Here is a 17,072-nt window from a genome sequence, read left to right as displayed (position 1 = left end):
AACCTAAAGAACATAACCTAAAAATCGACATTAATTATTACTACACCTGAAGTAGCGTTCTAAAAGAAGACAAATGTTCATATTTAAGAATGTCAAACAAGAATATAAGTGATGGTGAATCTTCAAGTTCAGAGGATGAAATAATTAAAAAGGCTTTAGAAGAAGCAGCAGACATTAGTTTTTTGAAATCCAATTTATTCGACGCTCAAATTACAAAAGATTCTGTAATTAATAAAATTTCTAACCTATTTTACTTTCATTGGGGATATATATTAGTTATATTTTAGTAATATTCTTTTATTTTAGGAAAATAAAGAAAGGTTAAATAATACAAGTGCAAAATCATTGAGAAAAGATTTAGAGAAAAAAGATAATTTTTGTAATTTTGGAGTAACGTTGACATTTAAAGCTTTTGTTGCCAAACAATTAGATGCTTTATTGGAAAGGTAAATAATAAAGGTAAATGAAAGTCTTGTATGTGAACATTTATTACTGTATTTCTTTTTTTTAGGACGGTGCAGTGGGATAGCAAAACGAATTCAAAAACCACTATTCAAGATAATAATAAAGATAAATTGAACAAGAACAATGGTATAAAACTTTTGAACTCTTCGACAATTCTATTAACAGCTGAAGATGAAGTTGAGGAATTAAAAAATTATAAAAGAAGAAAGAAAAATGTAGACAAAGTAACAGAAAAATTACAATTACAGGAAGCAGCTGTAAATCCAGAATGGATATTATCCAAAGTAGAAACTAAATTTTGGACAGAAAGGCATAAAGGATCAGTTTTTAAATATAAAAAATCAAAAAATGGTACTTTAGTAGAACAGAATTAAATTAATTTAATCTTATTTAGTTCTTTTTTTTTACATAAATATAACAGAAAAAACAAACATAAGTACCAAGGAGATGTTTTCATTTTTAATTAACACGGAATATATTGAAGACTTTCATTCAATTATAATTAATTATAGTCTTTACAAATATATTTAAAAAATTTATATATTTAATTTCCATTAAATACTAGATATTTTTAATTTTAAAATACGATATTTAGTCTTAAAATCTTATTGGTTAGAAGATAGCCACTTGTAAATAAAATCAATCCAATCACGTTTGATTTATCATATGTTCGATTAATCGAATTAATAATCGACTTGTGGAACACGAGTTAACACACGAATTTACATTGCAATGTTAACAAAGAAATAAGCTAAAGTACGTCAAAGTACGATAAAGGAAACGAATTTGCAATTAAAAATATATTTGTGGGTTAAGTTTTTTATAATAAGGTTCAGTTTTATAATCGATAATCTTTGTCTCTCTTTCTCTCTCTTTTTGATTTTTATGATTTTACCAACCTCAAACAGGGTGCTTTTCGTTAATCGTTTCGATCGCGTTCGAGTAAACTCGAGTGAACTCGACAAAACTCGATACAATTCGATATACATAAGAGTCATCGAAATGGAAAGCACCCATTGTATAATTGTGTAGGTAATAATCTCTTTTAAGAAATTCTAAATATATTATTCGTAAAGAAGTCCGTTCTGATGAAACGTAAGTGAAATGTTCAATAATATTGGAATGAAAGAAATAAAAATAGGAAAAATCTTTAGCGTCTCATCAATCGCAAAAGACTTTTTTTTCTTAAATCCTATTAGAATCATATAATATAGCAAAAAGTTTTACACATTACACACACATGTATACACATATGCACGTATATATAAATAATATATATATATATACGAGAGAATCTTTACGATCATTATAATGATACTGAAAGATCATGTTAATAATAATATCGTTTATTAGTATTTAAATTTACTAAGGGAACTAAACGATACTACAAAGGGGTTGGAAAATTTTATATATTCACGACGATTCAAGGCTAAAACGTAATTTTGTAAAATGTCTGTGACCTTTGCTCAACGCGGCAGACCATCTCTAACGCCAGCACAGATACAAAAGGTAATTTACAATGTTTTACTTTATTTTTATATTATATTTGTTTATATTGTTATGTCAGTTTATGTCAGTACAAGAAAAATATGAAAATGTTAATTTTTACTATTATTTATTTGTTAGATGCTCGATGAAAACAGTCAACTAATACAGACTATTCAAGAGTATCAAAGTAAAGGCAAACCGCAAGAATGTATACAGTGCGTAAATCTTTTATTAAATCTTTATGTTTAAATAGATTAAGAAAAAAATGAATTGGAAAACATTTAATTTATTTATTTGTAGGTATCAACAACTGTTGCATCGTAACCTTGTGTATTTGGCATCTATTGCAGATGCTAATCAAAATATACAAGCATTGCTTCCGGTAATATATGTAATTATTATACTTGGTTATAATATTAATATAATTACAAAAGAAGTATAATATTAAGAAGACATTTTGTTTATAATAAGCCACCACAAGGAATTCCAAATGGACCACAACATCCGATAATCAGTCCACAAGGGCTTCCAAGTGGTCCAGGAAATTCAGCTGGTCCAGGAGCAGATATGCCTCCTAATACGCAACCGACATTACCAATGTCTAATTTTAATCAAGGACAACCTATGACGCAGGGTGGTTATCGAGGACCTGTAATGCCTGGTCAAGGCCCTGCTATTAACAGTATGTTTTTAAGTGTTAAGTTCTTTATATTTGTATTAAAATATTTAATAATCATAAATTATTAATTGTACTGTTGTTTGTCTAGGACCTACTGCTGCACCTGGACCTCAACAATATAGAGGCGGTCCTCAATACTCACAACAACCAACACAGCAAGCATATCCTGCTCAATATGCTAATCAAAATCCAGGGTCTAATTATCAAGGACCCCAAGGAGCTGCATATACGCCTGGTCAACCAAATCAATATGGGCCACCAAATGCATCTCAGCCACAAGGATATAATACATCTTCGCAGCCAAATTATGGGCCTCCAACAACAGTAAATAGCTATGGTCCACAACCAGGTTATCCTCCTCCAGGATCAACTCAGCCACCTGCTGGATATGGACCTCCCCCACCAAATCAACAAGGCTATCCTCCTTCTAATACATCTCAACAAAACTTCCAATCTGGTGGTCAACAACAACAAACTGGACAATATGGAAATCCAAGTCCACAACCAAACTATCAACAAGCTCCATCACAACCCCCACCACAAAATGCATACGGAGCTGGCCAACCAGGAACTTATCCTCCACCTTCCTCTCAAGCTTATGCCAATAATGTATCTCCGCAAAACTATCCACCTCCTCCTACATCTAGCACAGCTCAACCCTCACAACCAGGCTCACAGCAAACTTCTGGACCTCAATCCAGTTACGGTAATCAATCAAGTCCTGGTCCTGGTCCAACACAATATGGTCCAGCTTCTACCTCTCCTCCATTTAGTACTGCGGCAGCAAGTGCTGCTAATACATATGCTCAAAGTAGTCAACCAACTAGTACACCATCTGCTTCCACACAGACTTATTCACCAAGCAGTGGTCCACCCCCTACATCTCAGGGTGGAAACTATGCTCCTGTTCCAACGCCTTCTGTTTATCCAGTTCATCAAACGCCTCATCCAAGCTCTCATCCATCACATCCATCTTCACATCAATCGCCAATCGCTAATACATATGTTCAAAGTAGTCAACCAACTAGTACGCCATCCGCTTCCACACAAACTTATTCGCCAAGTAGTGGCCCACCACCAACATCTCAAGGTGGGAATTATGCTCCTGTTGTACCCACATCTTCCGTCTATCCAGTTCATCAAAATCCTCATCCTAATTCTCATCCGAACCATCCACCTTCTCATCAATCACCTCATCAACCTCCTCATACTCCACACCAACCTCCCCATCAACCATCTCATCAACCACCATCTCATCAACCTTCTCATCAACCTCCTCCACAGTCTCAACAACAATCTCAAAATCCTCCACAATCACAGCAGCAACAATCCCCAAGTCCTGCTTCAAGTGGATTTCAACCATCATCCGGTCCACCCCAGGGCCCTGCACCACCACCGGGACCCCAACCGCAACCAGGATATGGACCTGCAACAACACAAACATATGTCCCACCAACTCCTGGGGGCCAGCCACAGGTAATTACTATTTAACTAATAATTTATAATATATATCAAATATTTTTATTTGGTTTGTTTCATTATTATATTAAAATAAATAATAATAAATTATAGGTTTACACCCCACATCCGCCACAGGGAGGTCAACATTATGGGCATCCCCAATATCCTCCACAAAGTTATCCACCTCCACCAACAGGACAAGGTTATCCACAATACCCACCACGACCACCCGGTGGACACATGCCTCCTCCACCAGGACCACAAGGACCACCACCACCTAATCAGTATGGAGGATATGGATATCAACCTCCTCCACAATAGAACAAACTATAGTTAAAAGAAAAGAAGAAACAAACATGAATGTTTTACTCTCTATCTCTGTCTCTTTCTCTATCTCTATCTTTATTTTTATCTCTATATTTGAGAAATATTTTTTGTAAAATTTTATTTTTACCGCATTGAACATACAGAGTATTATTGTTGAAGAAAATATTACTCTCTAATTATTATTCTATATAAAATTAAGAATTTCTTTTCTTCTTTTTCTGTTTTTTTTTTTAAATATTTTTTTATACGTTATATTTGATAATTTGTTTTAATGGAAATTAAAATTAAGATTTGTTTTTTTTTGTTTAATCTCATGTGTTAGTAGATTTTTTGCATTATTGAGTTATTTCTCTCTGGATTATCTTATATAAAAGTAAGTTCAATTAAGATGTATTTTAGATTTTGTACTTGTCATCATTTAATTAAATATTTCAACTTATGAGTTAACGTCATAATATTATTTTGTTTTCAGAATGGAAATGATAATGTTTCTTTCAAGGATGCATGTATAGTTAACTAAAGCTTTTATTCTATTATAAAAAGAAAGAGTATACTTTTTAAAGGAATTTGCAAATAGAAACAACAAATGTATATTCCTCTCTCTCTCTAAACTTTAAATTATAGAAGAAATGATAATGTAATTAAAAAAAAAATAAGAGCGCATAGAATTTATCATTAAATATAATGTAATATAGTAAAAAATAGTGTTTATAAAAACAACAAAAATAAAAGAAATATATTTAGCATCATAAAATATAATAATTATCACAAAATGTGAATAGCTCATATTAAAATGTTTAACACATTAATTAAACAATTTTAAAGTTCATCCTTTAAATTGACATCATCAATATTACATTGACAGGAATGCTGCGGTTGTAAAACTTCCTCCATGTTATTTAAAACCTTGATCTTATTAGTAAGACGTTTACTCCATTCCTAAAAAGAAAATAATAATAATAATAATAATAAAGCATGCTATTTTATTAAAGATAATAAAAATATAGTAAATAATTTGAATAAACGACTCTTCACTCGTACTCGAAGCAGCACGCTGTGGTAACAAATAATATTCTGCGGCAATAGATGATCTCTTGCATATTGTCTAGCAGTTTTAGAAATATTTAAAGCAATTCCATCATTTTCTTTGGCCCATTTAATTTTGTCAACTAAATCGGATAAATCTCTTTTTACGGGTATATAGTGTATTTCAGGTACCAAATCATTATAAAAATGTTCATAATATTTCGATTCTTGTTTCAGTATTAAAGAATCTCCTGCTAGTAAATATGGAAATCTGTACGCTGCTACTGTACCATCAATATTCAACTGATACTTGTGCTTAAAGAGATAGAATTGAAATTATAAATAAAATAAACATATTCATATTTTTCTTATATGTAAAGGTTTCTATGTTAACATACATTTATTAATTTTATAATAATTATATATATATGTTTACCTTAAAAAATTGAAAAAATGAAATGTAACTTTGCGGAGGACCGTATTTGTCAATCTCATTCTTGAAAAAAAAGAAATTAGTAAGAGATACATTGAATAAGTCAGGATACCTCCTGGAAATGTCTATGAGATTAAGACGTTCTCTACGGGAATCACGACCACGCCAGAATAATTTTTCTATTTTCTTTTCCCATGGGGTATCTATGTTACCTTGCACAGATAGCATATCTAGCATTACTCTTTTAGTGATGCAGCATTCATATCACATAAAAAAGAATTTTAATTAACGTTTGTAATAGTATGAATTATGATGCTGAACTAAGTTATTTCTTTGAAATATTAATTAAACGAGTAAGTATCACTTAAGGAAATAGAATAAAATTATAATTAATTAATTATTAATTGTTTTCTACCTTCCCATAGCTTCCAAAGATGATTGTGTGATATCGTATGTTGGCATAATAATATCTTTTGTATCGTTAGACCCACACCATGAAAATATAGGATAGTTGAGTTCTTTAATTGGAACAAGCGGCCAATCTCCCAAATTAACGAAAAATTCAACATCTGGAAGGACTACTTTGCGTGCAAGTGAAAGCAATATCGCATCCATAAATATTTTAAATCCTATATGTTGTCCGTAGCATTGCCTATAAATCTAATACAATTAAATTAAAAATCAATCAAAAATGATAGAGTGTTTACAAATAAGAAAAAGCGCTTACTCTATTATTTTTGATAACGTAATGACAAAGACTAATGCTGTTAGGCTTGTTATATTTCTTAATCAAAGAATTACGTATTTTGTTAAAATCTACACTAACGAAAGGAGTAAGATCAGAAATAATTTGTGCGTAATTATTTGGACAATCATAATCATTCAACCAGTCGTTAAAGTTTATATTTGGACAATAACATTCTTCCTCATATGCAGGACCTAAAAAAATCTTTAATAATTTAAGTCAAAAATAATTTTACATTTCATCCAAATAACATACCCATCATTTCTAATTGTTGTACTTGTAAATCTTTTTTGTTTATTTTTATATTTAAAGTCATATTCATACAAGTGTTATGAAGTTTATAACGCATAATAAAACTACCATCTTTACGGTCTAAAACTTGCGTCCATATATGACATGATTGTTTGTTCCAAGTTTGACCTTGTATTTTAGCGGTAACAATGTCTGTACCAGGTGAAACAGTTAAGCTGCGGCATATGGTTATTAACTATTTTATTCATCAATTTAATTATTTTCATATATAATAATTATTTTAATATACAAATAATTAAATTAATCCATTTATTATAGTTGATTAATTTTGTTAGAAAAATTGCATAGTAATTTTTCAAGTTAGTTTGTTAGAATATATATAAATTTACAATTATTTAATTAATATAATTTACTAAACATTAAAAAGTTATATAGAAGAAAAATATTTACTAACTTTTGACCATTTGTGTCTACAAGCTGTAAAAAGAAATATCTTGCCCGCATTATTATTTTGTCAGGTTTTAAGCCGGGACCCCAAATTATTGTTTTTGTTAAATCTATTTCAATATCAGATGATAATACGACATTATCCATTTTTTCATAAATAATTAATAATAATATGTACGATATTAATTTCATATTTTTCTGATATTTTTCTATTATTTAATAATTAATAATTTTGAAATACTAAAATATAAACTCTCTTCTAAAAATTGATTTATCAATTTTTTGATGTTTTTTTCGCGCTATAAATGCCGCGGTTTATTTCACGTGGGTATAAGGGCCAATGAATGAGTCTAGAGTTAGTAAACATAATACTTAATGTTTATTCAGTATATTTACCATGGAGCCTATATAGCTCCGTTATGTTTACACACAGATTCAAAGGCTAAGAGAGTGTTTCTTATTTTATATCTTGAGCTAGTAGTTTTTTTTGCCACTAGTTAATGCCATGTGCGCTACTAACCTACCCAAAGTCCCTATGCTCTCGCTACATTATCTATAAATGTAGATAGCACTACTATCTGCATATACAAATGGAGCGAATTTTTAAAGATTTCAAATTAAGTCAATAATTTATTTTTTTAAATTTTAACACAGGAAAAGGTTGAATAATTTCAATTTAACAAACAATGTCGCAATATTGCTGTAGTACTAAAGATATCAAAATAATTGATTTTGGTGAAGTTGAAATGGGTAAAACGATTGTCAAATCAATTGAGATATATAATGAAAGTTGTGTTAGTAATATTTATTATATTTATAATTTTTAATAATATTTCTCTTATCAATTTTCTATATTCTCTCTCTCATAGCTTGAATAATTAAACTAATAGTTTATATTTATTTCAGAAAGAACAATTTTATGAAGCGCAAAGAGATCCTGTAACTAATCCTATGGATCATGTTTTTAATTTAAAATCGTATACTTGGACTTTGTTGCAAGAACAATGTTTCTCATGTGAAGTACAATATCGACCTCTTGTACCATCTTCTAAAAATGTGGATTATTTTATTATTACTGGCAATGTTTCTACATATATCAAAATTATTGTTCGTGGAACTTGTATTGGTAAGTGTTAAATAATTGTCTATGATATTTATCGGATGTAATAGATAATGTTTTTTTTCAATCAAGATTATATTTATTCATTTATTTATTTATTATTTAGGTCCGGCACTTTCATCATCAGCAAACAAAATTGTATTCAGATGCTCAAGCAAATATGCACTAGTAAAAAAACAGATAAAGCTTTCGAATCATTCGAAAGTAAAAGCTTCATTTATATTCGACATTGATATAAAACATAAATATTTTAAATTAGATATCAAAGAGGATGTAATTAATCCTGGTGACTACAAATACATAACGATCACTTTTACTCCGATTAAAGAAGGAATTTATGTATACCATTTACCATGTTTAATATTGTATCAGGTAAATTAATTGATCATTATTTGTATTATTTATAAAATTAATATAACATGTTATATTTTAATATTTACAGAATCCAATTATTATTAAATTATATGGATTTTCTACATCAGTTTATCAGGATATCGACATTAAATCAAACTTGGATAAATTTAATTCACAAGCCCTAAATGGTTTTGAGGAATATATGAGCGACAGTATTAATATAAAGAAAGGAAATCTAGGATTGGTATCTTTGTCTAACAATTATTTCGATTTTAATCAGATTGATATAAAAAATAAAATAAATAGAAGTCACCAAACTGTTTGTTTTACAAATCATAGCAAAAAGAATTTATTACTCAGGTGGGATCAAGGTAATTTTATTTCAATAATAAATAATTCTATTAGTATAATGAAAAATAACAATATTTCAGATGATACAGGAGTCTTTAAAATAGAGCCATGTACAGCAAAAATATGTCCAAACTATTCTGCTTTGTTTGAAATTATTTTTCAACCTAACGAGGAAAACAATTTATATACGAAGCAATTTATTGGGTATTTATTTGATGATGATTTAAACAATCAAAACAAACTTTTCACGGTTCCTTTCTTTACATGTTTACGAGTAATAGGTGAGGTCTGTTTAAAAGAAATAATTTATTTTTAATTATCTAAAAATTATTTATTATTTTCACAGGACATTCTTTTCCTGCTAGTTCTGCAGGATGGATTCCTCAGTATGAATTACCATCAACTATTATACTACCACCATGTATTCCACCGCTATCAGTTTACACGACATTTGTAATAAAAAAATTTGGCCATTTGCCTTTAATGTTTCGGTTTTTGCCTCCAGCGGATAGCCATTTCATAGTAAAACCAATGTTAGGAATTATTTATGAGTAAGAAATTCTAAAATGACTATTATTGTTAATTAGAATCACATAAGATCATCAAACAATTGTTTTTTAATATTGTAGGAATTATCAGGTAGTGGTAGTTCAAATATGTCCTGAAATGACGGGAGAGCATATATACATGGAACAATGGGCCATATGTTTTAATGGAAAGAACAAAGATTATATTAGCTTTAAAGGATATGCTGAATACGCAAATATTAGTTTTAATAATAGTACAATAACATTTGCTACAGTACATTTAGATACCCAGAAAAAAGAACCAATACTTATGAGAAATATTACTCGTCATACTATAATGTAATGCGTTATTGAACTTCATCAATGTGAATACATAATTAATTTGTATAATAATATAAAATTTACAGGTATCAGTTCTTGGATGTACCATCGCAATTGATCATTCCATATTTGAAGGGCCAGATTTATGCTAACGATATCCTTTCTCAAGAATGGATATTTCATCCTACAGAATGTGGCGAATATAATTTTGATATTAAATGTATTCTGATGATCGTACAAAATGGTGTACCTGTTGGAACAGAAGTTAGCATAACATTGTGCATTACTGGGAAATGCGAAGCTGGTTTACTTGTGGTAATATATATAGTATATATTTGTTTTTAATAATTTATCATATTAATATGATTTATATTTTCAGGCAATACCTAATGAATTAGATTTTGATATACAATCATATGGGAACGAAAAAATAAAGAGTTTTTATCTTTACAACTTCAGTCTCGTGAATATACCTTTCAAAATAATATGTTACCATCGTTCTTGGCCTATTGGATCTATCACACGCGATGTAAAAATATTTCCGCTCTCCGAAACTGTTCTTTCAGGGAAATCAGAAAAAATCACTGTGTCTATTACTCCATACACGCCTGGATTTTACGAAGTGGTAATCGAATATTTGGTGAGAATTAATTCTTGGACGGATGATATCAGTTATATGCAATTACCTCAAAAAATATGCAAAGTTTATTGTAAATGTGAATTACCCACTTTAAAGGTATATATACTTATATTAGAGAAGTTTATTATAGTTAACGAATCTTTTATTTTGAGAAATTTCATTTAGGAATAATTATTATTTTGTACGATAGATTGAAGACATACATTTTTATGGAGATTGTCCGTCGATAAGCAAAGTTATGTTATGGAAAATAATACAAGTAAATAAGTATGTTGAATCAAATTTATATTTAATTTATATATTATAAAAAAAGACATTTTTTATGTTATTTATTTCTAATAATTTTTATTTCTAGATTGAATATTGTTTTGAAAAATATATTGCCATATGAAGAAGAATCACGATACATATATTTTCCACCAATGATATTAAATGAAAATCCAATACGTTTAAAATTATATATATCTAATCCTACGTCAGTGAATACTATATGGAATATTCAAAGAAAGAATTTATGTTTCTGTAAACCGATAAGTAAATCACGCGGTCTCTCATTTCGATATATAGACTTCAATTGTATTCACAAGAAAGTATGTTCTATTTATCCACGATCGGGATTTTTAAAGGTAAAAAAACAATCGACACTAAACTAGTTACATATATCAATTAATATAATTAAATGCATTTTCTTTCAAAGCCAAAAGAAATAGTTGCGATTGAAATAGAATTGCGATATATATTATTGGGAAAAACTCAAGTAAAATGGGATTTAAATATTGGATATGAACGTCGTATTATTTTATATATTCAAGTGGATTCTTTATCCGGATCTGAAAAAATACTTCATTTATTTCACAGCCCAGTTGTAAAATTGGGGAATGCTTATTTTGGTGATAAAAAAGCTCAACATCAGGTTAATTATTAAAAGTAACACTTTCTGAATATAGTGGGTGATTTGTTAACAAATATAATCCATTCAAAGACCATGTTCGCAGTTCGAACTATTCGTTAATCGATCACCTACTGTATTATCTTACTCATAAATATTTTTAAATTATAATATTGAATTTTAGATATGTTGGATTTATAATTATACAAACAATTATTTACCTTATACGCTGGATATTACTAATTTAAATAAAATAAATCAAATATGTCGTTCAGAAATACTCGCATGTTTGAATCCAGATGGTATTGCGCAGCCACGATCTGTTACACCTCTTATTTTAAAATTTCATCTTAAACAATTTAAAGAGATTGAAGTATCAAAATATCTGACTGTTTTGATATTGTTCTTTAAAATGCGCATATTCTTTTTAAATATATACTAATTAAATTTATTTAGGTATATCTTCCTATTACTCTTGGCGATAAACAAACAGAGTTAATAATCTACTGTGAACCTTCTATTGAATATCCGCTTAAAACGATTAAAAAAATTCTACCTAATTTTGACGCTTTCAAATCCGAAGAATTTCCAGTATACTTTTCAACTGACTATATTCAACTATGCACAAGTATGCATAGCCATGTTGTTAAAATGATTATGATGTACAATACTACAAAAAGTGATAGATTCGCTTACACGTGGAAAAAGTTTGTAATTACTTTAATTTAAATTTATTTTACAATTAATATTCAAGTTAAACGAATCATATATATATCTTTTATTAATTATAGTGAAAGTGTATCAGAGTTATGTGATATAAAAGTTTATCCAAAAGAAGGTGTGATACAACCGAGAAAGTTTCAAAGCGTTCGCGTAATAATTATTACGAAAGGTGTTAACTGTCAAATAGATGTTAGTATAACTTGCGAATTTCTTAACATCACTCAAAGACGAGATCTTCAAAGAAAAATTTATAAATACAATGATATATGCGAACAATTGAAATCAGAATTTATTTTGACTGAAAAAGGTGAACACTTTCCGGTAAGGAATAATAAGTTTAATAATTATTCCTAAAATATTAAAAATAAAAAAAAATATTTAATAAATATTTCTTGTATTGCAGAAATTACCACCAAAACCAGAAGGGAAGCTTGAAATATGTTGTAAAACATTGTGCATACTCTGTAACATTTACAATCCAGAAGATATTCTTTTAAGGACTACATTAAAAGAAGAATTAAAAATGACTCCAACGGATGAACTTCAAATAGAACAAAATAGAAAATTTGTCCACAGTCATGAACACAATAAAATGATACTGTTTATTTTAGAAGGAATGATATGGTAATATATTTTTGATATTATAAATTTTATTAACTAATTAAAATATTTTTATATACATTTTTCTAGGGATATTCTTAACAGTAGAATATTTAAACACACGATTCAAGAACATGTGCTAAGTGGATCGCACTTGTATTATACTCAATTTTTAACTAATCCTTTAGATCGTGAAAAAATAATAACTAAATCGTATATAGCAACACCACGAAAGTTTATTGCATCTATTTTAGAAAAGGTAAGATAATATTATCGATGTTTAATATATTAATTTTATTTTGCAATATCTTTAGATGCTGTTTCTTATAATACACGAAGAGTTTCAATTGGAAACTGCACACTTATTTAAAGAAAAAGATATCAGGCATATAAGTAGTGTAAAAATATTACCCACATTAAAAGTGCGCGAAGAAAATGAAGAGGGTAGCTTTTATGATAACTTAAAGCATCATTCCACAGAACTTAGAATTTCTTTCATAGATTAATTAATCTCAGGTTTAAAACAGGTTTTAATATAAATAAAATTAATCTCAGGTTAAAAACAGGTTTTAATATAAATAAAAATATTATATCTATTCAAGCAAATACATAATAATGCATCATATGTCGTTTTGTTGTTCTAACATTGGATCTCGAATTCGTTTAAATATAGCTAAAAATTTATCTCCGCTATTTCTTGTCACTTTTTGGCCTTCTTCCGTACTTTCATAAAGTTTCTTAACTATGGGATCTGCAGCCTTTAATATACATCAGAATATTTTAAATTATAATTACGATAGAGATGATGAAAGATAAAATTATTCGTTAGGATGCTTACCCATTGTTCTTCAGGTACGCTTTCGAATAATGGATGTTCTACGAAATGACGTACCATCCATTCATTTAAAGCTTTTACGTCGGTTATTGTGTATACGATACCCTTTAAATCAAGATTTATTTTTAATTATTATTATTATTATTATTACAATAAAAATATGTTGTAATGAGATATGATAAGTACTTACACCTTCGGCAAGCACGTACGCATATTCAGCAAGAAGGGTTTTGCTTATTATCCTCCATTTATATTTGGATTTTTTAAAGTGTGGGTCTGGATATAGAAAAAACATCTTCTTTAGCTACAAATCGTAAGAGTTGAAGTTTATTATTACTTCTTTTGATACATAAAGAATCTTGAATTATTTCATTATCATACCTGTCCTTTGAAAAAATAGTTAGGTAAATGTTTCATAGCATTAGTCCTTAAGCAAGCTATGTTCTCATATTGTCCTGTGTTTTGAGATCGCAACGCTTCTATGCGATCTTTTACATAATCTAATACTTTAACTCTGATTTCCAGACCGAGTATTAAATTATTAGGGAACATTGGCGATAAAGTAACTATTTTACAAATATATTAATTTGTTTTCTTCGACGGTGAATTTGTAATAAATTAATTGTTTAAGTCCCAGGATTCTTTAGAAGAAACGTGTTGACAAATGTCAAATGGTGCAACCACGTTGTATGAATTGCACATTGTTTGGGACTCAAACGATTATATATCGTTATACAAAACGTATGATAAAACTTACCGAGAAGTCCTCCATAACCGCAACCAATATCGGCGAACTCTACATACTTTTTAGGAGTATCCTCTGTATTCTCATTATCATTATCTTTAGAAAAATATTTAGGATAATAAGGACTCCAATTCATTAACTCTGGTTTTAACGGACTGTTGTACACATGTAAAAAAAGAATGATTTTGAGTAACTAATAATTAAATATAATTGATAATTAACAATATAAATTCCTCACTATTCTAAACAATGATCTGCAATAGGATTGGAGTGAGCACGTTGTCTATAATGTTTTTTTTGTGGTAATGAAACTGACTTTGACATATTGACACCTATGTATTAATTTTAATATTTACCACGAATTTGATCTTTTTTATACGAGAGAGTAAAAAGAAAAAGAAACTAAATATTATAATAAAGAAATAATATATTCGAACAATAACAAAGTAATATTTTCGATCATTGACAAACTCGCATAACAATTTTTATGCATTATGAAAGGAATAATACACGTGGTGTGTAGCCGAAATAGACTAGGAAGTAAAAATCAGCTGATAGTAACGTGCGAAGCGCCTCCTGGTGAATGACGCTTCTGTTCGATTCACTGCACGAACAGAAGTTCGAGTGAGAGAGCGTGCCAGTTTGTCGTGAATACATTGTAAACGTTTAGTTTTGTTTTTCATTAGTGCGCGCCAAATGTGATATTGTTTGGATAAAAGGAACAGAGGAATGTTCGTGTAATGTTCATTAAACCGTTCATAACTGTCGAAAGGAAAGAATTATAATCGGTGTCTTGTTTTCAGGTGAGGTTAGAATTTGTTAATAGCAAGCAAGAACCAACAAAAAAAATACATCCTGCGTGGTAGGGACATACACCCAACTCTCGATATAGATATATAGACAGTTTGATCGATAATGTTAGATTGTAAGGATTCTCTCATTCATTCTTTTAATTCAAATATTTAAAATAATATATATTTTTTCTTCGTTCAATACATCATCGTATTCAAATGATCAGCTAAATGTCGGATTATCAGATTATTTGTTTATTCTCCTTTGTCTTCTTACTCCAAAGAAACTTTCACCAAACTCATTCTTAGAAAATATTTGGAATCCCTTTCTTACCGACTGTTTTTTACAGAGCATTAATTTTACAAGGTTCTTTGTTACGTTTGCGCATTTTTATACATTATTTCTAATTACAATTTGAAAAATATCTTAGAGTTATTATAATATCGTCTTTATTATAATAACTTAATAAGTGTGCGAATATACAAAAATATATATATCATAATAATTTAGGGAAAGATATTGTATATTTAAAATACGTGTGTTTTCTATGGAATTTATCTTTTTTTTTTATGCAGCAATTATTCAACAATAAAGAAAGTATATATTTTATTTTTTTAATTATATACACATATTATAGATAATATTTGAAAATTTCATTATTTGCGACGCACCAATGAAATTCAACTTTTAAAAACTTATTCTGTATGGACGAGACAACTTTTCTTTCTTTTGACGCGAAATTATTATTATTATTATATTTATTTATTATATAATTAATAATAATTATCATCGATTACTTATAAGAAAAAACATTTGTTTCGTCTTTGAATTTCTTTTATTCCAAAAATATTTTAATAATTATTTACATTACGAATGAGAACATGCCAATCGAATTGCAAGTTGTAAACGAATGAATGAACGCCTTTAGAAAAATACTTAGCTCCGATTGGTTCGTTTAAAATTGCGTTCGTTTTATTCGTTCTTTTAGAAAAAGAAATAAATATTAATCATCGAGCATTGCACGATGATGTCAATCAAAATTTCGTATCGTTATAAGAAAGGTTCTTCGCTTGTTTTTAGTCTAGAAATCTACTAATTGAGATTAATCAAATATAACAGGTGAGTATTTTGTGTTTATCAAACATTTTGACACACTTACGTTATTTTCTATTGTTTAATTGTATTTAGAAATTTAAATATATTTAAATATCAGTGGATGATTAAAATTTGCTGAGTTGTTTTTCAAATCTTGATGCATCAACAAATTAGCATAAGTTTTTATAATTTCAAATAAAAAGATCATGTCGTTTATAAATTGTTTTATAGTATATTACAACACACACACGGAAGCACACATAGGCGTGCATAGAATTTTATAAGCATTTAACATAGAAAAAAGATAGAAAAAAAAATATTTCTGAATTAATATTGTATATATTAAAGAAAAAAAAATATCTTTCGAAGATCTTTCATAAGAATGTCCTTGTATAGAAATAACATTGACACACGTGTTTCTTATCTTGAATAAACTGCCATTATTCGGACCAGTTAATATGGCTTTCTAAAAGATTTCTTTAACTTGATTTAATATTGATTTATGCTAATTTATATAATATAATGTTAAATTTCATCGGGGTAATCCAGCACGAGTTCGATGTTATATCTTTTGTTATTATCAATCGATAATATAGTATCGATAATTATTTCTTTATCGAAGTAGGTATACTTGCATTTATATATACACTTGTATGTATGTTATACTACTATTAAAAGTTTATCTATCATTAAATTTATGTGTGTATCAATTTAGATAACAATCTATCGTTAATTTTAATTTTTTATTTTTAATAAT

The 17,072-nt window shown here is 28.6% G+C and overlaps 6 protein-coding genes across 9 annotated transcripts in view; 4 read left to right on the top strand and 2 right to left on the bottom strand.

Annotated features, from left to right (window-relative positions):
* Positions 1-3: 3 nt before the first annotated feature.
* LOC106784934 lies at positions 4-1,910 on the top strand. 2 transcript variants are annotated; one of them, XM_014744958.1, is made up of 5 exons: positions 4-224; positions 307-446; positions 512-641; positions 714-816; positions 1,836-1,910. In XM_014744958.1, exons 1-5 carry the CDS (start codon positions 90-92, stop codon positions 1,841-1,843), a joined length of 516 nt encoding a protein of 171 aa, XP_014600444.1. In that variant the 5' UTR covers positions 4-89; the 3' UTR covers positions 1,844-1,910. The 2 variants fall into 2 exon arrangements, with proteins under 2 accessions (XP_014600444.1, XP_014600443.1); XM_014744957.1 differs by having other exon boundaries at positions 512-816.
* On the top strand, positions 1,863-4,583 carry LOC106784928 (extensin). Of its 2 annotated transcripts, none has more exons than XM_014744951.1 (6): positions 1,863-1,974; positions 2,092-2,168; positions 2,254-2,344; positions 2,425-2,635; positions 2,721-4,108; positions 4,205-4,583. In XM_014744951.1, the coding sequence occupies exons 1-6, from the start codon at positions 1,915-1,917 to the stop codon at positions 4,412-4,414; spliced, it is 2,037 nt and encodes a 678-aa protein (XP_014600437.1). In that variant the 5' UTR covers positions 1,863-1,914; the 3' UTR covers positions 4,415-4,583. The 2 variants fall into 2 exon arrangements, with proteins under 2 accessions (XP_014600437.1, XP_014600438.1); XM_014744952.1 differs by having other exon boundaries at positions 1,883-1,974; positions 2,254-2,335.
* A 163-nt stretch (positions 4,584-4,746) lies between these two features.
* Positions 4,747-7,794, bottom strand: LOC106784930 (KDEL motif-containing protein 1-like). Its single transcript, XM_014744954.1, has 7 exons — positions 7,331-7,794; positions 6,880-7,091; positions 6,607-6,818; positions 6,295-6,539; positions 5,883-6,120; positions 5,462-5,761; positions 4,747-5,359 (listed from the first exon to the last, which is right to left on the bottom strand). Exons 1-7 carry the CDS (start codon positions 7,513-7,515, stop codon positions 5,240-5,242), a joined length of 1,512 nt encoding a protein of 503 aa, XP_014600440.1. The 5' UTR covers positions 7,516-7,794; the 3' UTR covers positions 4,747-5,239.
* Positions 7,795-8,009: 215 nt separating this feature from the next.
* On the top strand, positions 8,010-13,438 carry LOC106784884. Its single transcript, XM_014744856.1, has 18 exons — positions 8,010-8,117; positions 8,230-8,449; positions 8,550-8,815; positions 8,886-9,041; positions 9,093-9,168; positions 9,229-9,429; positions 9,495-9,699; positions 9,778-10,014; positions 10,083-10,311; positions 10,376-10,732; positions 10,827-10,895; positions 11,334-11,549; positions 11,710-11,898; positions 11,982-12,232; positions 12,317-12,569; positions 12,652-12,872; positions 12,939-13,107; positions 13,163-13,438. The coding sequence occupies exons 1-18, from the start codon at positions 8,010-8,012 to the stop codon at positions 13,352-13,354; spliced, it is 3,615 nt and encodes a 1,204-aa protein (XP_014600342.1). The 3' UTR covers positions 13,355-13,438.
* Positions 13,400-14,981, bottom strand: LOC106784943 (tRNA (guanine-N(7)-)-methyltransferase). Its single transcript, XM_014744978.1, has 6 exons — positions 14,667-14,981; positions 14,441-14,583; positions 14,065-14,249; positions 13,874-13,987; positions 13,687-13,788; positions 13,400-13,606 (listed from the first exon to the last, which is right to left on the bottom strand). Exons 1-6 carry the CDS (start codon positions 14,750-14,752, stop codon positions 13,469-13,471), a joined length of 768 nt encoding a protein of 255 aa, XP_014600464.1. The 5' UTR covers positions 14,753-14,981; the 3' UTR covers positions 13,400-13,468.
* Positions 14,982-15,145: 164 nt separating this feature from the next.
* LOC106784942 (kinase D-interacting substrate of 220 kDa) overlaps positions 15,146-17,072 on the top strand; it is a 21,027-nt gene continuing 19,100 nt past the window's right edge. The window contains exon 1 of one of the 2 annotated variants that reach the window (XM_014744973.1): positions 15,146-15,231. The gene's annotated coding sequence lies outside the window, so the exon portion shown is untranslated. Of the gene's footprint in view, positions 15,232-16,264; positions 16,340-17,072 lie in introns of those variants that run through there. The other variant, XM_014744976.1, reaches the window with a different exon arrangement.

Source organism: Polistes canadensis, unplaced genomic scaffold (genome assembly GCF_001313835.1).
Source record: "Polistes canadensis isolate GaletaPanama2010 unplaced genomic scaffold, ASM131383v1 scaffold_42, whole genome shotgun sequence".
In the NCBI taxonomy this organism is placed as follows: Eukaryota; Metazoa; Arthropoda; class Insecta; order Hymenoptera; family Vespidae; genus Polistes; species Polistes canadensis.
This window is presented reverse-complemented; position numbering and strand designations above follow the sequence as displayed.